The 21,810-nt window shown below is 40.3% G+C and overlaps 2 protein-coding genes across 8 annotated transcripts; both read right to left on the bottom strand.

Moving 5' to 3' along the window:
• LOC107583024 (troponin T, slow skeletal muscle-like) lies at positions 1 to 6,840 on the bottom strand. 3 transcript variants are annotated; one of them, XM_016269100.1, is made up of 15 exons: positions 6,758 to 6,840; positions 5,381 to 5,413; positions 5,258 to 5,271; positions 4,815 to 4,850; positions 3,630 to 3,656; positions 3,166 to 3,183; positions 2,689 to 2,710; positions 2,529 to 2,589; positions 2,302 to 2,418; positions 2,127 to 2,204; positions 1,913 to 2,026; positions 1,721 to 1,830; positions 1,459 to 1,549; positions 1,235 to 1,275; positions 1 to 245 (listed from the first exon to the last, which is right to left on the bottom strand). In XM_016269100.1, the coding sequence occupies exons 2-15, from the start codon at positions 5,404 to 5,406 to the stop codon at positions 200 to 202; spliced, it is 801 nt and encodes a 266-aa protein (XP_016124586.1). In that variant the 5' UTR covers positions 5,407 to 5,413; positions 6,758 to 6,840; the 3' UTR covers positions 1 to 199. The 3 variants fall into 3 exon arrangements, 2 of the variants coding, with proteins under 2 accessions (XP_016124586.1, XP_016124587.1); XM_016269101.1 differs by having other exon boundaries at positions 4,815 to 4,847; XR_001609004.1 differs by having other exon boundaries at positions 214 to 245; positions 1,425 to 1,549.
• On the bottom strand, positions 6,820 to 15,037 carry LOC107583023 (PIH1 domain-containing protein 1). Of its 5 annotated transcripts, none has more exons than XM_016269098.1 (11): positions 14,965 to 15,037; positions 14,547 to 14,629; positions 14,067 to 14,124; positions 13,789 to 13,977; positions 13,158 to 13,219; positions 12,982 to 13,063; positions 10,878 to 10,974; positions 8,899 to 8,931; positions 8,593 to 8,671; positions 8,360 to 8,503; positions 6,820 to 6,944 (listed from the first exon to the last, which is right to left on the bottom strand). In XM_016269098.1, exons 2-11 carry the CDS (start codon positions 14,625 to 14,627, stop codon positions 6,834 to 6,836), a joined length of 936 nt encoding a protein of 311 aa, XP_016124584.1. In that variant the 5' UTR covers positions 14,628 to 14,629; positions 14,965 to 15,037; the 3' UTR covers positions 6,820 to 6,833. The 5 variants fall into 5 exon arrangements, with proteins under 5 accessions (XP_016124584.1, XP_016124581.1, XP_016124583.1 ...); XM_016269095.1 differs by lacking the exon at positions 14,965 to 15,037 and adding an exon at positions 14,856 to 14,955; XM_016269097.1 differs by lacking the exon at positions 14,965 to 15,037 and adding an exon at positions 14,798 to 14,868.
• Between the last annotated feature and the right edge of the window lie 6,773 nt (positions 15,038 to 21,810).

Below are 21,810 nucleotides of genomic sequence, written 5' to 3'. Positions count from 1 at the left end.
TATTAATTTAGCAGACACTTTTTTCCAAAGTGCCTTACGAATGAAAATAATACAGAAGTGACTCATCTAATCCAACCACATCAGATCTGAGAGTTTTGAAAACATTCAGAAATATAATTATTTTGCAGAGGCTGTGAAATTGTCAGAAGACTCAAAAGTAAAAGCATCCATGGTGTCTTTTCATTATTTTCCCAATTTCTTATTTCCAGCGACCTCCAACCTTTCCTTTACCATGGCCTTTTTTGCTGTGATAAAGAGAGAGGTGAGACATGAGCATACCTGAGACAGATTTCTATGAACTTTTTGCAAATATTTTTTCACTGAAGAAAAATGCTTAAGAAATAAGGGTTGGTTCATCCAAAATTAAAAAATTCTGTCATCATTAACTCCAAAACCTACATGATTTCTTTCTTCTGTGAAACATAAAAGATGGTACGTTGGTGACAAAACAGTTTCCGTTCCTATTGACTTTGAATGTATGCACAAATACAATGGAAGTCAACAGGAACCAAAACTGTTTAGTTATCAATATTCTTCAAAATCTCTTCTTTTGTGTTCAGCAGAAAAAAATTAAATAAATGCATACAGGCTTACTGGACAAAATAAGGGTGAGTTACAGATGACAGAATATACATTTTTGGGTGGACTATCCCTTTAAGTTTGAAACACACTATACAATTTTTTCCTAGCTTTTTGCTCTGATTTGCAGTCTTGTGGAGTCGATACTAGTTGCCAAAAGTCAGAGCCAGACCACAGAATTTGAGCAGTCAGTTTTTACAGCTTTCAGATGTCACAGTTGTATGCACACATTTTTTTTTTAGCTTTTGCTTTTAAAATTGAGTTCTGCAAGAAGGGGAGGAGAGGGGAGGGCAAGGCCCATGAATGCTCCACCTTGGCGCCGGCCCTGGCGTAGTCTGTGATGACTCCGATTGTTTAGCCTCACACTATGATTTTATCCAGTCTGAGAATGTCAAACATATGAGCTCATTTCAATCATATGAACTCATATTGTTTTCATTTGACTTCTTGCAATGAGGTGAATTTTTCTGAGTGAGTTGTGTTTGGACTTGAATGTCTGTGTCTGTGTGCGCGCGTGTGTGTGTTCCTCAGTCATTTAGTGTATGATTCACAGTGTTTCTTGATAACCATTTACAAAGTTGGCAAGTGAATGCATCCAAGTGATAAAAAATCTGATAAAAAAAAACAATCTGCTAAGTAACTTAATGTGACTTACAACTTTTGAGCATGAGAAATCCTGTTCAGCAGAACAACAATCTGTTGAGAAGGAAGCAATGTACAGATAAATAAATTTGGCACTTTCACTTTTTCTGTTTTCCTCTAATTCAACCGAGCACAGATTAGTATTCGCCAACACAAACACAGACAGATTTAATACTGTATAATCCTTCATTAGATGCCTACACCTAGATTCTCTCTCGGTGACTCAAATCACCACACCTCATACTTCTGTCTCTTCATTTGATCCAAGAGGTCAAACTTCTCTGACTCCAGCTGGTAAACCCAGTTCCACATCTCCTGAGCTCGTTGCCTGTTTTGTGAGAGTAAGGAACAGATATGATGCAAAACTGTTTGAATAGACACCTAGTCATGGAGCATGGGGGGAAAAATGAGTCTAAAAAGGAACACACTTTTCAATGTAAAATGAAACATCCTGTGCACATCTTGAATAACGATAAACATATGACTGTATTTGGATTACCTCAACCCATCTTCTCGCAGATTTTCGATGCCAAGAGGAGAGCGCCTCTCTGAAAGAGTCTTTCTCTTGATCTCTCGTCCCGTAAGACGCTTCCCCCGTTTCTGCTCTGCCTACAACACAAAAATGCATATGCGCTGTACAAGCATTATTAATGTACGTATGGTAAGAAACATGTACACAACAGTAACTTACCTTGGCTAAGAAGCCACCAAAGTTTGCCCCCATATTGGACAAAACCTTCTTCTTCTTGGCCTCGTCTTCTGCTCTCTTCTTAGCCTCCTCATCCTCTTTCCTCTGACGCTCTTCCTGATGAGAGAGCGTAGATAATACATTTTACATCGATTTTATCTTGTATTAAATTCCACATACGACTTAGAGAGCATTTTACGTTTCATTTCTGATTTACCGCAATCCTCGTCTGTCGGTCTCTTTCTTTCTCCGCTCTAACACGCTGCTGCTCTGCTCTTTCTGACCGCCGCCGCTCCTGAGGACCGAATGGCCGACAATTAGTGCAAAGCAAAGAGAAAATAGAGTGTAGAAAGTTTTTTGAAAAAACTGAGATGATCAAGATCAGGAATTACAATTCTCTCCTTCAGACCGATCAGTTCTTCCTCCTCTTTCTTCCTTTGCTCAAAGTGGACATCAATTAAAGTCTGCAACTCCAGAAAGTCCTTCTCCATCCTTTTTCTGTGAATATCCTGAGAGAGGAAATTATATAGATTTTCATAAAGTCTAAACAGCTTTTTCCAGTTCATTTTAAACAGATGAACTGAACTGGACTGAAATACTGCAGTGAATTGGTACTTACATCGAAATCAACCCGCTCACCCTCTGGAATCTTTGGAGGGGCAAGTTGTGGAACCATAGGCCTGCGTGAGAAAGGGGAATTAGCATGAGATTGAGGGGAATGAGTGCAAGAAGACATTAGGAAAATACAAAGCATGCTTGTGAAGAGTCTGAACACTTACTTGGGCCGGGGTCTTTCCTCCTCTGCAAAAGGGTGCAACGAACAGGGAAAAAAGAAACAAGGAAGTTCTTTTCAAACGTAGTCAAAGCCCTTCCTATTTACACACAACTGTACAATAGTCCACTAGTCCTGCTGACTTTTGTGGGGCGTCATACTGAATTACACTGGTTGTATGAAATATGTTTTTCTGCCTCCTTTTGACATTTTCCCATTTTATAAATATCTGGAAATTCTTTTAAATAAAGCTGGTCCCTCTGATGCAACACAAGACTAAAGGACACAGCTGTCACTGGGTTCCTTTAAGAACTCTTCAGTGATTTATTACAGTTAATATAACATTTTGGGTTGGGAAAAAACATGTCAGTCTGAAGAGTAACACAAAAGAGCCACAAAAGTTGAATTTGATCAAATATTTAGAGACTCTTCCCACTAATAAAGAAAAGAGTCAAAGTAAATATTTTCAACTAAAATCCCTCACCTTCTTCCTGAGTCTCCTCTGATGAAAAAATGCAAGAACATATTAGCAACAGAGAACAATGGGCGACGTGGAAATAACATGGTCAAAAAATTAGTAGATAAGCAGACATTTGACAAATAATAACGATGCGTGAAAAAAATACTGTTCAGACATAATGCAAATCTGCAATCCAATTTCTTATTGTGTGACTGGGCATGCACCATACTCTCGCGCTCATTTCATTAGAAAAAAAAAAATGCAATGTGTTCCACAGTGTGCAGCCAAATGTTTACAAAAACACAACATTTATTTGCATTACACATGTCTAAAATGAAGAGTTATATTTCAGATTACCGACTACGTGATTTATTAAATATAACACAGCCCTTACACACAATACTAAAAATGCATGTTACATGCACAATCTTCCCTAAGGTTTATATTTTACATGCCATTCTGGTGGTGCATGTCTTTGTATCAAGTACCTTGATATTCTGTATACTCCTGCTGTTCTGTAATATAGATTCAACAAATAAACATGAAAACAAATCAAACATATCAATATCTTTAACAGATACAGAGAATCTTGGCATTCAGTCCTCAGTAATCCTTATCTGTCCTTATTTGCCTTCCTCTTGCTCCGTTTCTGCATGTCTTCTTGGATAAAATATGTTTTGATCGAATGTGGATTTTTGATCGAATGTGGATTTTGACTTTTTTTTACATCAATATACTAATTTACTATGTTTTTATTACCATACTATTATTAAAACTAAATCAAATGTTGTTATCAATTTTATTAACATTATTACATTACTCAAAAATTTTGTGGAAAGTTTAAATTTTGCCAATCATTACAGTGCAGCTGATTACTTCAGCAATCCACTTCTCTTTTATTTCTATTATCTCTTTTATTTCTATTTCTTTCTATTATGCATTACAAGTCCTCAAGTACTTTGTCTGTCATGAACATCAAGAAAGATACATTTACCTTCATCTGAAAATATGAACTAGAGAATTATTGCCTATTTTTGTATGTGCCTTTTTGGACCATACATTTTCAGTACATCACAAATGATGGCTGCAGAAACAGAGGTGCAGCTTTAAAGGAACACTCCACTATTTTTGAAAATAGGCTAATTTTCCAGCTCCCCTAGATTTAAACAGTTGAGTTTTCCATCCGAATCCATTCAGCCGATCTCCGGGTCTGGCGGTAGCACTTTTAGCTGCAGCTTAGCATAGATCATTGAATCTGATTAGACCGTTAGCATCTCGCTCAAAAATGACCAAAGTGTAGAAAATTAGGAAAAATTTATGAGCCTATTTTCAAAAATAGTGGAGTGTTCCTTTAATTTTACAGATTACATCTAGTTAATTTTGATTCACATGTAACGTATTAATGTACATACAGTTATGAACATAATCAGTGGAAATAATCCCAAAACAGTGTGATGAGCCATTCAGCTTGTGATTGAAGCTCTACTCCCAGTCATGTGACTTTGTGCTGAATTTTACAGCTGCTGCCTCACTTTCACACTATTTCGGCTGGTGTCACTTTCTGCATTACATACTATCTCATATTTTGTAATATTTAATTTTGTATGGCCTATTATTTTCTAATTGACTTTCAAGAGACTTTGTTTTGAACTCTTGATGAGGTATTATTTTACCTGCTCCTGCATCCTCTGCAGCCTCCTCCTCCTCTGCTTCTCACAAATAAACAAACCACAATGACAAGATGACGGAGGAAAAGGAAAACATAAGTGAATATCAAGAGAGCACGTGAGGACAATCAGGAGAGAATATGAGTATGTATATAAATAAGTGTGTGCAAAGGATTATGTAAGTGTACACCATTTGTTAGGGATGTACGCCAACAGCAGCATGAGATCAGATCAGTCTGTAATAATAACCCTTCCAGGAAAAGGCATTGTGAAAAGCCTAAGCACCCAATCAGACTCATGCATAGCTCCGTGAAACCAACTGAAGCTCAGGAAGGCCTCGAGAGACATCTATAACTGGCCTCTGGGTACACATTATGCCAAGGATTTACTGATAATCACTAAAGCTAAAGTTTTAGAGGGAAAACAAAAAACAGAACAATTCTACTCACCCTCTGCTTGTTCACTATGAGGCCATTTAGGAAAAGAAAAGGAATGAGTAAAAATCACAGTAAATGTAATGCTTTATTAGACCGATAATCAGTAATGATAGAAAAAAAAAAAACATTACTCACTCATATTCCTCCTCTACATCAGACATGGTGAAACTGGATGAGAGAAGGAGGAAGAGAAAGCGAGAGTGAGACAGACAGTACATGGAAAAATAGCTTAACATTTCGTAATAGCTTTAGAAAAGAGGATGAGTGAGCAGGAGACAGTGACAAAGCCAAAGTAGCATCAGATCTAAATTGTTCCATTGTCCCAAAGTGCTGACATCTGATTGAATGCTTCATATGAAGACTGATAGGGTGGGAACAGGTGGGAATGCGCAGACAAAGACAGGGTCAGATACGATTTCTGACACTTTCTTCGTTCGGTTCTTCCATTACTACTGTTTCAGACATGTTAGTTCTGTAGCACCTAGTTCTGTTTTGCACAACTGTCAGCTATGTGGACAAGGCAGCAAATTGCTGTGAACCTGGCTAACCTCCCTAACTGGATCTTATGGATTTGATTGCGGGAATTGCAGTTAATGACTGTCATACTATATAATTGCAGTCATTAACATTCCGCTGTCAGATTCCTTTCCCTCTGCCTCATCAGTCACATCAGTGCCATATCATAACTGCTATTTGAAACAATTTTATAACTACAGTGTCATCGCCAGAGAGAATTTATGAGGCATGTAGCTGTCACCACACATCTTGTACTTTACCGCCTCTGGACAAAGGCTTGCAAGCACATGCAGTGCCCATCTAAAACCAGCTTCCTTTCAACAGTTCACCTTGCTGCTACTTTGCTAATGAGATTCTCAGCATCTAAAGAGGACGAGTCTGGCCATTTCTGCACAAAAGGATCAAATTACAAACAGAAGATGCCCCTTGCTCTGGATCAACCCAAGTAGGGATAGACGCAAGAGACAACAGGATGAGAAAGTGGAAGACAGAGAGGGCATTTGAGAGGCGAGTAAGGTTATGGGAGGTCATAGCGGCATTAACCACAGAATTCTGACGGGTTAATTTTAGCCAAGGACGCAGGGGGAGATTATATGAGTTACGAATCTTTATTGCTCTGAAAGTGAATTTTATTCATAGTTTCGTAAGTCCATTTGGTCTAAGACTAAATCAAATGCTGCACAAATCAGTGCAGACTACTACAGGCAATTATGCCAGGAAGATGTATGCAGGTTATGACCATCATTGGCGAACTACATACTGTTATGCCTTTAGTTACTTAATTACATCAATTTTTGTGTCCTACATAAGCACACGTCTGGTACAGGACACTAAAACACAATAATGGATAACTAACATTATTATACTGTAATTGCACACAAGAACTTGAAATCAACAGACCTTCTGAAAAATACTGAAAATTCAATTACTTTTCTCCAGATGGAAAGATATGACTAAAAATGCAATTGTTTGAGAAGTTACAAAAAATACTTTTACCTTTTGGTGATGGTAGGATGGGTTCACAGTGGATGATAAACAGGCACACAAAGGATGAGAGGACAGTCCCCGTGAATTATGAGAGTTTTGTAATGCGGGACAATGGCTTGTTTTTATATGAGGACAGGGACAGATGGAGGGTGTTAGCAGCTACGGCATAGGACCATGGATGGATTAGAAATGAACCCTGGGACAGAAAGATGACCACCACGAGGGATTAGGGGAGACAGTGGGAATGACCTCACACAACAAACACAGGGATATAAAAAGAGATAGGAAAAAAAACAAAGGGACAGTTGGGAACAAAAATAACACAGGGGATTTAGACACAATTCTTCCCAGAAGACATATTTTCTATTCGACACAATGTAAAATAAGGTAATGGCTAAGACAACTTAGAGGTAAATGGATGGGCTCCCATTTCTTGTAGGTATTGGTCAGGAATATAAAAGAAAGTTTTGTTTGTCCTTCTACCTTTTTTTAATTTAGATAATTAGCCAAAATACTAACCCTGCAGATAGTTGATTGAAGTTCCAGTAGATGGAAAAGTTGCTGATATATGCAGTGAGGTCAAAGGCAACATGTTCAGCTTGCACAATTGTTGCCTTGTTGCGAAATTACTTGGCCTTTGGCTGAATGGCAATACAACAGACTTTAATAGATTACGATTCAGTTATTTTGTTGTAAAAGGAAATCTTTTACCAGCAGATTACAATAACTTTGAGTCTTTACAATGGACACTTTATTTTCTTTCTGTGAACATGAATTTTCTAGTCACATTTTCTACTCACAGTTTTATTGAAGAACATTTATTTATTTATTTAGAACTAGGCAGTCATTTCTTGAATCAATATTTGGTTCATAGTCCTTCCAGAGTTTGTTTAGGTTGCTCACAATTACATAGTGGACATTTATTCCAATCAACGCCAGTTCAGTGGTTCTCCAGCTCTTTTTAAAAATAGAGTTTCTCTAGATTGTGACTTTCAAGCCATACTTCAAGAATACTAACTTTTTCCCATGTTACTTCACTAGAAAATGCAGTGTTTGCTTCTATTTACATTGCATTGGGCTTTAATCAAAGCACCAACAAAGTTCTTGATTAAGAAAAACCCCAAATATGCAAATCGTATTTCCTGTGGGACTACACCAAACATTGAGCCTTTGCACTCATCAGAGCCCAGAATGTCCTTCAACAAACTCTTAACATAACAGTCTTTCTTCTCTCTTTGCGGTTTAAAGAACACAGTTCTATAATAATCCCTGGCAGAAAGTAGAGTAAAAAAACATATATAATTAGGTTATATATTCAACCTTTATATAATTAGTTACAGATTAAATCTTATTGAGCAACACGCATAACACTCTGTATACAAAATGAAGTTTATTATGAAGTAATAGCCTTGCAATAGTTTTTATGAAGACAATACTGGCATGGTCACTGTGAGCGTCTGAAAAGAAAATAGGAAAAGACTGTATGAGACATACTGCAAATCCACACCAGCACTAATATAATGGGTCAAAGAGTGGTCATTGTGTAGCGGTTAAGAAAAGTCTATACAAAAAGACTTGAAATTGGGCAATGCTATCCTGACAAGAACTCACCTGTGTGTTTGTGTTGAACTGGGCAACACTGTTTTCTTGGTCAATAAGAAGGGGAAAGAAAATATCCAAGTGGAAAAGAGAAGATCGAGCAATCAGCACTAGTCTGTCTTCTCCCAAATCCAGAACAAGAGAGCAAGCAGATATCTAGTGAAGAAGATGGCAAAGCCTCGAATCTCATACTTTGTGTTAACATGTAGTTGAACGTAGTCCAAAACCAGGCCTTCATTACTCACCACTCCAGGAAGCAGGATCTCAGCGATCAGATGCTCTGCATTTCCACTTGGGGGCTCCACTAATAAACTGAACTCTGGACTGGAGTTAATGAAGCACAATAAAGGCATAAATTATTAAGTTGCAGGTAAAGTTCTGCCTCACAATAACCAATTGTATATATCACACTGAGCATAACAAATGGGGCAAAACTAAGTCTTTGCACTCATCTCTGGGTTGTCAAACATAAGTGACAGCAAAACACGAAAGGGACACACCAAGCAATTTACAAATGCATTTAAAAAAAAAACAACTTAAAATAAACATACCGTTTGGTTGATGAAGGCAAGGAGTCAGATTCCCTGTCCACAGAGAACAAAGTGATTAGAGGAATTCCAGTTATAGCTACTCAGCAGGTCAACAATCAGAATGGGATCAGGTGCACAAAAGAGCAATGAGCCACAGATGGACCGCACACACTGACAAATCACTAATCACATGACACATATGCACAGTAACAGACAGACAAAGTGTCACTGATAACTAGGAACAGGTCCAGACAGAATGCGTCATTGATTTTTGAACAAATTTGGCAGCATTCTGTGAAAACTATTTCACTTTAGTAAAATGTGTTAAACAGTAAGTATAAAAATCTTATTGGTAGCTGAAAGCACAATTTTTAGACAAAATATTAAAGAATCAAACACACAAGGGGCTTGCGATGAGATAATTATTATCCATAATTGAATTTTTCAACTGTAAATATACCACTTCCGCACTAATAGACAATGATGAATAACTAATACATCAATGAACGTCAAAGTAAAGAATCGAAATCTCACCCCTCCTTCAGGCACACCTAGTAGGTGTCAAGTATGATGAACAACTATTTATTTTGTTACAATGCTGTATAACCCAACTTGTTTGAACACTGCCAGAGGGCCTTCTGTTGCAAGAAAGCTATAACTGAAAACTTTGCTGTTCAGAAGTCTTAAAGGGGCAGTCACACACATTTAATAATGAATGAATACATGTGAATAGATGAATAAGAAATGGCACACTTTTCTGATTCTTTGTATTTTTAACACATGAAGGACTAACTGTTATTTCCTCAGCAAGACCGTAATGATGTGTTGATTAATCTACAGTACTGGAATGAATATCTGTTTTGGAAATGTTCCACTCCATTTCAACTAAACACATCTGTGTTGATGCTTAAAACCTAGCACAACGGATAGAGCACCAAGTGGAAAAAAGTCCAGCAATTATATATCCACTGTGTTGATTTTACTTCCAGGGACAGATGGCAGTATGGCGGGAAAATGAACATGGTGGCTGCAAATGGCAACAAAATACTAATTTGAGCAAAATTCCTTCCTTTGCAATACTGATCCAGAGATGTCAGCCCATTTTAGTTGTCTTTTCTTGTTGCGTTCAGAGGCAAGTCACCTTCAATCATACCACTGTTTGCATTTTTTGTTATAATTAATGGAGGTTTTGTAGCACACTTTACAAATATTTTTTGGAAATTAATAAAAATGATTCCTTGAAGAAGGCTTGTTGCCGAAACGTTTGATTGTCAATTGCTCTGTTGCAAAATTAAAATAAATTACAAGTCATTAAGAAGATACAGCGAGTGCGGATCCTTTATCTGAAAGCAAAATGTTTACTATCTATTGACAGAGCTGTTTGCAGAATGCCACTATTTTGGCCAATTCAATACCAATAAAATACACTAAAATCGTGTATTATTAAATATAACCCAATTATGTTTATTTTCATATTAAGATTTTTCAATAAATATCGATTCTCAAATACTAATTTTCCGCAGTATTTATGCACAGATACCAGTTGTGCTTTCTCACTCTCAATTCAAATAGATAGACTAGTGAACCCCATTAATTCATGTGCTGTAAGTTTAACATGCATTTGAAGGGAACTGATTGTCTTCAGAAAAGTTTAGATCCCATTTTCTTGTCAATACTTTGATATTTATAGACGCAGTACTGCTTTGTGTACAGGGTAGCCGCTGTATTTCTGCTGTCCCATGAGCGGTATGTGCTTTTTACAAAACCTTTTGTTAGAGTCAAAACAAATTGTTAACAGTAAAGTTGTTTTAATCACTGTTTTACTGTAATTTTATAGTTTATGATGTTACCATGTAGTTCTATTCTGAACAACATCTGAATTTTCTGAAACAAACGGCTGATTCCAGTACATTAGTAGGCTTCTTAAGTATTATTTATTTTCGTTCTCACAACCTGATTGAGCACCACCCCAATAAGACTCATTTTGAAGAAGAACTCACTTTGAGTCAATTTCCTGGATAATAGGCTTGCTCTTGGCACGAATATTTTGTTCTGCTATGGAGCCCATGAACTTCCTGTTCTTCAAAATTTTAACATCTGAAAAAAAAAGAAAAAGGAAATGATAGGATCAATGGACATGGCATGAAGAGGCATTTTCTGAACTAGACACATGCAGAGTATGATCGGAAATTAACGGTGGCTTTGCTCCCCCAAATTCCAGATAAGGGGGGGAAAAAATGTCCCTACACAATTAAGCTAGACTTATTACGGCTGACACAATTAAAGTGAAAAGTGAAATCAAATGTGTCATTACATTTACAGTGGATTTGCTCATGTTGCGTAAGATTTCTTTATATGCATGTTTTGCAGCGTTGAGCATTATAACCAATCACCCATGTTTCTGCTGATGCTTATGAATGCAATGTCCAATCAGAAGTGTTTTTGAGTTTTTCAGTGCACACACTCACTGAATGCTGAATTCTCTCATCATAAGATGTATTTTGCAGTGTAGACAGCAAAAATGCATATCTCACTTTATTTAATTTATTCCCAGTTTGACTAACCATTTTGTTTTTCATGCTACTGAAACAAACCAATGTGACGTTTCGATTTTCTAATCTGTAAAATGACATAAATTCATTAACATTTCTTAGTTTTTGTCTGTAGCCAGAATATGACATGCTACCCCCCCCAAAAAAAACCTTTTTATTAATCGACATTAATGATCATTATTGTAATAACAAGAGCAATAAGTAACAACAATGACTTCATGCATGCCATGATATTGCAGCTTCACCCTGTTTTTTTATTTATAAGCTATTTTCATTGCAATTTTTGTGTAAATACATACATGAGCAGTCTGTGTAGATAAATGCCATGTCAAATGCAGCTTCTGTTCCAACAGAAGCTGCATTTGTGTAAAGATGCAGTGTAAAGATGGTTTTTGTTGATGTAATTGGTAACAGTCTATAGTATTGTGATGATTGAAGTAACTGGTTAAATTTAAGTAGCTGACATATCACACATTGACAAAACACACAGATACATTTAAAGGGGTCATATGATGCAATTTAAATTGTTCCTTTCTCTTTGGAGTGTTACAAGCTCTTGGTGCATAAAGAAGATCTGTAAAGTTGCAAAGACTAAAGTCTCAAATCCAAAGAGATATTCTTTATAAAATTTCAGAGTCAGCCACACCTACCTAAAATGGCTCGTTCTAACACGCCCCCACATATCTACCTCACTATGCCGCCCAAATGTTCACACAAAGAAAGAAGGCGTAACTTTTATTCTCACTGTAGTTTTGATGCTGCAGCCATGTCATGAAGACGCTGTGTGCTTCGTTGTGAAAGCGAAACTACTTTGTTTGGTCTTCCAAAAGAGGACGATATCCGCTTCGTCATGCCTGGAGCTGATCTGTGCTGGTCGCTGAGGGAATACATCAACTTTCACCGTGGACAAAGCGGAGTCCAGCCCGGGGTCGTCACATGTGGTTGCCGCTCATTCGTCGCATCTGCCAGGCGTGCCGTTCTCGACCCCGCCGCCTCAGCTAACTCTAGCTCACTCTATCCCGGCCTCAGCGCACACTAAGCCGGGGCTTCCCCTCACGCTAGGCCGCTGTGTTTTTCGTTGTGAAAGCGAAACTACTTTGTTTGGTCTTCCAAAAGAGGACACGACTACAAATCAGTGGTTAAGTTGTATTTACAACACTGTTTCAGAACAGTTTAACCCAAATATCCAGATGTGTGCAGCACATTTTATGGACGACTGTTTACTGATCCTGGGAGAGTAACGTTAGACTACAATGCCGGCAGTTCTGACTGTAAGTACGTTTACATTTAAAGGATTTACCACTGCAGGAGAAACAATAATGTACAGTATGTGGAAAATAATGTGTTTTTTTTTCTTTAAACCGCATAAACACATTTCATTACACCAAATACACAAAATAATGTTCTTTTTAGCAGCATCATATGACCCCTTTAATGTAATTTAAAAAAATCGCCCTCACAAAAGAAAAAGAAAAAAAAGCCCCTGGAAATTAATTCCAGGCAGCAAATATGGCCCCTTAATGGAAAAGTTAGTTGCTGTATTTAGTCTGACCTCTGCTCAACTCAAGGTTGTACTTGTTTTCCAGTCCCTCCAAAGAAACTGCAATAAGAAACTGCTGGAACAGGGTATCTTTCTGTTGGGTACAAACAGTCACAGTGATAGACATGAATGCAGTCACATATTTCCGAGGTACTTTCAGTGCGTACATTCAAATATAAGACACACACCTGACATTTCTGGAAGAACTCATCGTTGATCACGACATCATACACAGTACAGCCTTGTGAGCCTGGCAAACATAATATCTTAAATGCACTTCAAGAATATTTGAATTTGATACTTCCTTATCATATGTGACCCTGGACCACAAAACCAGTCATGAGTAGCACAGGTATATTTGTAGCAATAGCCAAAACCATACCGTACATATCTCAAAACTTAATTTTTGATTAGTAATATGCATTGCTTAGAACTTCATTTGGACAACTTTAAAAGTGATTTTCTCAATATTTTGATTTTTTTGCACCCTCAGATTGCAGATTGCAGATTTGCAAATAGTTGTATCTCGGCCAAATACTGTCCTATCCTAACAAACCAGACATCAATGGAAATCTTATTTATTTCAGATGATACATAAATCTCAATTTAAAAAAATTTGACCCTTATGACTGGTTTTGGGTCACATATATGAAAGTCATTATATGGTTTGTGTCCTTATGATTATATTCATTACTGTATATGGTTGGTGTCAACCAGATTAGACTCCGCCTTGCATTAAAACAATACATTTCAGTTTGGATTATGGAAATGATAATAAAAGGAGAATGGAGTAAATTTGAAAACGTGAATGTCTCTCACTGTTGTCCACTTCTGTATGTGGCTCGCCGAGACTCATGGGCACTCTGTAACTCGTCGGGTCCTCTGACTCCAGTAGTTCCACGAGTGCTTCCTGGGACAGATGAGGAGGGGGCGGCACCGCCTGTGACTGACAGATATTCAGAAAGACCTTCTTTTTGTCTGACATTGAGGAGGTCTTCACGCACATGCCTGGCATAAAGAGGATAAATTCAGACAGGTCTCAAAATATAATGGTCCTGACCAGTCCTAAGAAAATTTTTGTAAAATATCAGACTAACCTGGTTGTGGACGGATGACTTTGGAAGGGGGACTTTCGCTTTGCACTTTTCCCATGGTCTGTAAGGTTGGATAAAAAAAACGAATAATCTAATTTCTTGGTGAAAATGGTTAGGCCTGAGAAAGTCAGTGACTGACAATCTCAGGCATAATGTATTTTAATTCATTTCCACACACACAAAAAAAAAACTCAATGTGACTGAGTCTGTCAGTCCCTAAACTCTAACCTCCTAACCGACTTTTGTGTTTAGTAAAAGACGAGCATTTTCATTTTCGAGTGAACTTTCCCTTTAAATGTGCATTTTTTTGTTGCACAAGAAATGAAACGTTTACTGTGACGCTCGACTTTTAAAGTGTAATAGGTATTATTGCACTGCTTCGAAAATACAGTATACAGTATTTCCTATAACACTTACTATAATTTCCCATATAATACTTACATAACATATATCATTTTAGCTGAGTTGTGTCAAAGCGGTTACCTGCAGCAAAAGTTGTTGATACAGCTCTTCTTGCTGTTTCTGCTCTAGTTCAACGCCGAGGAGCGACGCGTCTGTTTCCATGACTACACACGCGGAGGTACAGGACAAATCAACACATTTTATAACAACACCCACATTTCAAGTGAGTAATCTGAACAGCTAACGTTAGTATCTATCCAAAGCGTCACGGAGTGCACAGACACAACCGCACATGCTAACTGCTAACATATGAGGATAATCTAAGCGCTTACGAATGCAGAACACGCGGATATGAAGCCAAGCAGCTTGTTTACAGAATGATATACTCACTGAGAGACTTAGACATGCAATACAATCTATGCGATAATGATATCAGCATGTGCTGTTCAACATGGCGTTAGGAGAAGAGCCTTTCTTGTAGGTGTCAAAATAAAAGTACCTTGCTTAGACCGACGGCTTCACTCCTCAAAGGAGAAAGAAAGGACGCAAGCAAATGTGTATGTGCCGTGCTGGATGTGACAGGTGCCTGATCTAATTAAATAAAAGATAAAACAAAAAAAATCAACACTAGTTATTTTACATGAGAATATGGATATAATCAGTGTTGGGAAGGTTACTTTGGAAGTTACCCAATTTAAAATGTAATAGTAGTGTAACTTTTTCAATTACGTTATTAAAGTAATGTAACTGATTACTTTTGATTACTTTTCTAAATTTCTAATGAATGTTTATTTGCAACTGTTAATCATTTTCAAACATTTACACCATGCAGGGTTTAACCTTACAGTAGTGCTCAACACTGTCAGACTTTCAAAATCCTTCATCACTTGAATTAAGATGATCACATTTGAACACATCCACCACAAAATCAGACTTTAGTACCGCATTTTACTTTGAGATTGATCTGAAGTTCAATGCAGATTTAAAATCATAAGAAATAGTTTACTGATACTGTTTTTGAAACCAAAATATTTGCATAACTACAGGAAACACTGCATCTAATAATGGTTTGGAAAAAAAAATTGTTAATCAAAAAATAATAATAAATAAAAGCATATAGGCTACATCAACTCAAATACGGTTATCTAATAAGCATGTGTCCTATTCTGGGAACTAAACTCCTGAAACATTGGTGTCTCTTTGTATATGATAGGATGATAGTTTTCTCAAAATAAGTAAAATGCTCAATAAGTGACTCAGAGCAGTTCTAGAGATTATGTTTATGTGTTCATGTACTCATATATTGAGGCAGCAGAGGCTGCAAACACCACAAGCCTCAGTAGGCCTATGTGTAGTAAATGAAACCGCATGTCTGAGCCATTAATTTCCACGAGGGGCGGACTGGGGGAAAATTTCAGGCCGGGAAATCTCACACTCATATACACCCACAACAAATTCTGAAACATGGACAACCCTATTTTTTTGTATGGACCTAACATATAAAAGGTTTAATGGGGTCATATGATGACACATTATTTTGTGTATTTGGTGTAATGAAATGTGTTTATGCGGTGACTTATACTGTCTTTTTATGCATTGCTTGCATCGCGCCGCGTAAACATAAAACCATGTCTGCATTTGTCAAAGAGTAATCATCATAAGAATTGCCAGCGGTCATGCCTATCCGTCATTAGGGGGCACTCCCGTGCATCTGAGCAGCACAGTGAGAAAAATGAAAAGAAAGAGAGTGTTTTATTTCGGGGGAACGGTTTTTATGATTGAGGCATCCCGGACACGAGTGAGTTGAAGTGCGTGGACTGGAAGCCAACACCGTCTGTTGTTTGGACAGGGAAAAAATGGGAATTCCTCGGTTGGGTGTTGGTCTGGTCGCTGAGCAGTTTGGAGCAGTCTGCGATCACACAGATTTCGTATTAAGAGAAATATCTGCGTAGAGGAATCGTGCAGGCTGCGGAAATCGAGCGTGAGTGACATTTAATGTGAACGTTGAGTTCAGGACATGCCATTTATGTTGTGAAGTGGAAGGGAAAGTAAACCAAACTTCTTTCTCCTTTAATAAAATAATACTAGAGGGGAGAACGAAGGCACGTGAAGGTGCATGTGAGGTGACAGCTGGGTGAATTTCTAATGTGACGCAGCACGCCACAGAGTGAGTAATATTGATTTCATCCGGGTTTGGGAAATGTATCTGTATACTCAGAGAAAATGGTCACTAGTTGTTTACTGTTTTGATGTCAATGTCAATTTGAGTTAATTAATGATCTGTTCTTGGAGAAGAAGATAGTAATAACAATATTAATAGAGATGTACAGAGTGTAAAATGGATTTACTTGAATTTATTTAGTCAAAAGTTATAAGTGGCTGATGAGAATGTATATTTGATTATATTCTATGTTTGTTCTTCCTTTAGAAAGCATTATAAGCCACTACCGTTGTTTATCCAGGGGGTTAAGTGCTCACACCAATTTATTTGTACTGTGTTTAATTTATTTATTTATTTTACTTTTTTTGTTACTGTGGGGCTATCTTGGTAAAGGGAAAAAAGGGGAATTGGCGAAACTGGCCTGAAGTTATTTCGGTAACTGTGAGCACTATTTGAAGTGCTTATATTTTTGGTTTGTTTCTTTATACCTTTGGGGAAGCGTGCTTTTGGTTGTGTTTATTCTTCACTGTATACATTTCATCGGCACAACTCCCCTTCATGGAAAACCTTGAGTATTAATGCCGCGTCTTCTGCATATGCGGTCGGAAATAGAGAACCACTAGTTTAGATACTTGGCAGTGTTTGAGTTTCTTTAAGAGTTTACACATTCACACGGCCACATCTTTTTGGTACCAGGAGTGGGGTTCATTCCTTCTGTAAGGTTTCCTCTTAGGGGGAGTGTTTTTTTTCTTTCCATGAGTCAAATATTAACTGTTAGTCTGCGTGGGGAGATAGACAACGGTAGTGGTGGAAGGAGGGTCACTTGTCAGCTTCCACTGAAGAGAGAGAGCCGTGCCCAGAGGCGGGAAGGACTGCAGGAAAACAAGCAGCCAGGGTGCCAGGACCAGTTGGAAAGAGGGAGTGGCATTGGACTTTGTTTTGTGTAAACTCTACAGAGACTGAGACCCTTTATACCTGAGGCATAGGGTAATGGAGGCGGACGTTTCTAAGGAGGGAGCCACCTGGGGGGGAGGATTGCCCATGGGCTGGCGCTGACGATGATGAGGGAGTGTTCTTACAACTCCGGTCACAAATACAGGAGCTGGGGAGGAGACACGATCAGGTGATGTCAACACTTGCTGGGCTGAGCACTGGTAATACCAGGTCTTATGTCTATATTCCCAGGGAAAAGCAAATTGTTCCTTACTGTGGTGACGCTAGTAAAGATTGCCAGACTGTAGATGAGTTTATTGAGGAACTCGAATGAGTTATTCGTGTAAGGGGACTGAGTGAAGAGGATCAAGTAGACTTTATTTTGTCACACTTGACGGGATCGGCTCTGGATGAGGTTAAACTGTGTATGGGGGGGGAGGATGCACAACCGCGGGAGTTGTTTGCATATTTGAGGGCTGCATTCCGTGAGAAGCGTACAACCCCTCAGCTTTTACATGCCTTTTATGCAAGGAAACAGTTAGAGGGGGAAGATCTCAGAGAGTATTCGCACTCCTTGTCGACAATGTTAAACGCGGCCCTCCAGCAGTCGCCTAATGCAGTGCAGGATGTGCAGGTAGCACTAAGGGATCAGTTTGTGGAAGGAGTAAGGGATTCCATACTCCGTCGGGAATTGCGCAAGATAGTGCGGGATCGACCTCGTGTGACACTATTTGAGGTCAGAGAGGAAGCTCTGTTATGGTGTGCAGAAGATCGTCCCCGTGGTGCGAGTATTGCTAGAAGTCGTTACTTGATGGGTCTGGGTGTTGAAGAGGGTACAAGGTCCCAGAATGTGGGTGCATCGTCTTCGGGAGACCTGAATGCTGTCTTGCAGGAGGTGGTGAAGGCAGTCGTTCAACAAGGGAAAGCGATCAGAGAGCTAACAAACGCGGTCCGCAACCTCACCGCTCAAAGAGTCAGTTCAAGTTTGGAAAGGCCCCAAAGGGCTACGGTTAGGCCCAGATATACGCGGGACGGTCAGCCAATTTGCTTGAGGTGTGAAGCTGCGGGACATATAGCCCGCCAGTGTACGGTGCGGCTTAATCAGGAAGGTCAGGTGTCGGCCTCTGGAGAAATAATGGAGCCGGAAAACAGGGTCCCTCCATTGCGCAGAGCCGAGCAATGAGAGGGGGTGTCCATGGCTCAAGCAACAGCTCACTGACTAAGGAGCGTTTCTTGGAACGGGCAGTGGGCCAATGCCCTGAGGTTGAGATCAGCATAGGGGGAAAAAGTGTCAAGTGTCTTTTGGACACAGGTAGCAATGTGAGCACATTGGCGGAACGTTTTTTTAGAGAGCACTTACTTGGGGAAGATAGAGATATGCACAGCACCTCAAACTGGTTGCGGATTACAGCTGCTAATAAATTACCCCTCCCATATTTGGGATACGTCGAGTTGGATATTCAGGTGATGGGAGTAACGATACCTGGCTGCGGATTCTTGATAGTCCGAGACCAGAAAGATGGAGAAGTTGATCATTCACTGCCAGGCATACTCGGCATGAATATTGCTCAGCGCTGCAAACAGCTGATTATGGCCGAGTTTGATAATGCCTTGGCAGGATCGCTAGACTCAGATTGGCGGGATGTTTTTAGTAAGGTGCATGTCGAGGCCCTGATGGGAGCAAACTCTACAGTTCGAATAGTTGGAAGATTTAAAACGCGTGTGCCGGCGGCCTCAGTTGCCATGGTTCAGGCTCGAGTTAGTAAGAAGCTGCCCATGACTAAGGGTGTGATCATGCTTGAACCTGGGGCAATGCCATTGCCAGGGGGTTTGGTTCTTGTGCTCATGGTGGTGTCGGTTGAAAGACGGGTGTTTCCTGTACGGGTTCTGAATTTGGCACTGCAAGATGTGTGGCTACCACCAAAAGCCAGGCTTGGGGTACTTTCCCGAGGTTATCAGGTGGACAGGGGGGCCTGTAACGTAGCATTCCGCCGGATTTCCAGAGATCATGAGGAAGTCACTGTCAGCGTGAGGTCGATGACGGAGACCAAAGGTGACTTGCAGTGTCCCTTGGACAGGGTACAAATGGGTGGGACTCCAGTTCAGCAGGCAGAATTGCGAGCATTGTTGAGGGAGTACGCGGATGTGTTCGCAGCGTGTGACGAGGATCTTGGGTACACTGATCGGGTGAAACACGAGATTCCCGTGACCGATGACGTGCCTGTCGCTCAAGCGTACAGACGGATACCTCCCAACCAGTTTGAGGAGGTGAGGGAGCATATTACTGGATTGCTGAAGAAGGGGGTTATTAAGGAAAGCTCAAGCCCATATGCGTCCCCGGTGGTCCTAGTCAGGAAGACTGACGGAAGTCTGCGGCTGTGCGTAGACTACCGGAAACTGAACTCGAAGACCCAGCGCGATGCATTTCCCCTGCCGAGGATAGACGAGAGTCTAGACGCACTGTGTAATGCCCAAGTGTTTTCAACCATAGATCTGGTGAGTGGCTATCACCAAGTAGCAATGCACGAGAAAGATCAGTATAAGACCGCCTTTGTCATGCCATTCGGACTGTATGAATATGTGCGGATGCCGTTCGGTCTCTGTAACGCACAGGCAACATTTCAGAGACTCATGCAGGCTGTAATGGGGGATTTGGTGTTCCAGATGGTTCTTGTCTACTTGGATGATCTTTTGGTCTATTTGAGTTCATTCGAGGCACACCTGTCTAGACTTGAAACAGTATTTTGCCGGCTGAGGGAAGCAGGGTTAAAGATTAACGTGGAAAAATGCCACTTTCTCCAAGCAGAGGTAAGGTTTCTAGGACATCAAGTTTCGGCCCAAGGGGTAGGTCCTGACCCGGACAAAGTCAGTGCAGTAGTGCAGTGGCCAGTGCCTAGCACAGTGAAGGAACTGCGGTCCTTTTTGGGATTTTGCAGTTATTACCGTCGATTTATCGCGGGTTTCTCCAAGGTGGCCAGACCTTTGCACGACATTGTAAATTTGTGCACCAAAGAGGGCAGTGGGTCCCAAGGTGACAAGCTATTTCAAGGCTCTTGGACATCTGAATGCCAGCAGGCATTTGAACATCTCAAGAAGGAGCTGACCTGTGCTCCAGTACTGGGATATGCCGACTTCTCCCTTCCATTCGTGTTGGAGACAGATGCCAGTAATTTGGGCCTGGGTGCTGTCCTTTACCAGCTTCAGTATGTGAGGAGGAAAGTAATTGCCTATGCAAGTAGGAGGCTGAGAGGTGCCGAACGCAATGACCGCAACTACAGCAGCATGAAACTGGAACTCCTGGCCCTAAAGTGGGCTGTAGTAGAGAAGTTCAGGGGCTATCTACTGGGGTCTCAGTTCACTGTTCTCACTGACAGCAATCCGCTGTGTCACCTTAACACGGCGAAGCTGGGAGCAGTGGGGCAGCGGTGGGTGGCCCAACTAGCTGCATTTAGTTTTGAGATCTGCTACCGACCGGGTCGTTGTAATACAGTGAGCTACATTGGGGAACAGCCATAGGCCCAGACCTTACAGTGTTGGAACCAGCGCTAGGGGAGCTTACCGAGGGGAAAGTTAGCTCAGACTCTGCCCTTGGAAACACTCTGACGTTACCTGGGTAGACTAAGGAGGAGCTTTGTCGTTTTCAAGATGCGGATCCTTTCCTAAAACTACTGAAGCAGTTTTGGTGTGGCCGAAAGAAGCCCTCAGCCCGTGAGAGAAGGGGACTGCCCTGACAAGTGCGGTCATTGCTTAAACAGTGGGGTAAGATCAAGGAAGATGAAGGATTACTGTATCGCGTAGTAGATGATGTATTCCTAGGCGAGCGTCAACAGCTGTTACTTCCCATTTGCTTGGTTGAGCCAGTGCTGCGGAGTGTTCATGATCAAATGGGACACCAGGGAATTGAGAGAACACTGAGCTTGCTCAAGCCAAGGTGTTATTGGGCAGGAAGAATTGTCATCGCTGTGTGCTTGCTAAGTTGCCGCAGCCTAAGATTCGGGCTTCCTGGACCCCTTTTCTGGCTTCCCAAGCACTGGAAGTGGTTGCTGTTGATTTTACCACTCTGGAGCCTGCCTCTGATGGTCGAGAAAACGTTCTGGTGGTGACGGATGTCTTCACTAAGTTTTGTCAGGCGTTCCCCACACGTGACCAGAAGGCGGATACCACCGCCAAGGTGCTCCTGAAAGAGTGGTTTCTCAAGTACAGGGTGCCGCAGAGACTGCACTCCGACCAGGGGAGAAACTTTGAGAGCGC

Source organism: Sinocyclocheilus grahami, unplaced genomic scaffold, assembly GCF_001515645.1.
Source record: "Sinocyclocheilus grahami isolate Dianchi unplaced genomic scaffold, SAMN03320097.WGS_v1.1 scaffold49.1, whole genome shotgun sequence".
In the NCBI taxonomy this organism is placed as follows: Eukaryota; Metazoa; Chordata; class Actinopteri; order Cypriniformes; family Cyprinidae; genus Sinocyclocheilus; species Sinocyclocheilus grahami.
The sequence above is the reverse complement of the archived record's forward strand: the minus strand, read 5'-3'. Positions and strand labels throughout refer to the sequence as shown.

Bases quoted from the DNA above. Each gene is read 5' to 3' on its own strand.
- LOC107583024 (XM_016269100.1), bottom strand. From the start codon at position 5,406: ATGTCTGATGTAGAGGAGGAATATGA. The intron at 1,831-1,912 runs GTAAGTTACTGT...TTTGTGTTGTAG, and splicing joins TTGGTGGCTTCTTAGCCAAG to GCAGAGCAGAAACGGGGGAA. The intron at 246-1,234 runs GTAAGTCACATT...TCTTTATCACAG, and splicing joins ATTTCTCATGCTCAAAAGTT to CAAAAAAGGCCATGGTAAAG.
- LOC107583023 (XM_016269095.1), bottom strand. From the start codon at position 14,904: ATGCTGATATCATTATCGCATAGATTGTATTGCATGTCTAAGTCTCTC. The intron at 14,630-14,855 runs GTGAGTATATCA...CCGCGTGTGTAG, and splicing joins TTGCATGTCTAAGTCTCTCA to TCATGGAAACAGACGCGTCG. The intron at 8,932-10,877 runs GTGAGTTCTTCT...CTCTGTGGACAG, and splicing joins ATCCAGGAAATTGACTCAAA to GGAATCTGACTCCTTGCCTT.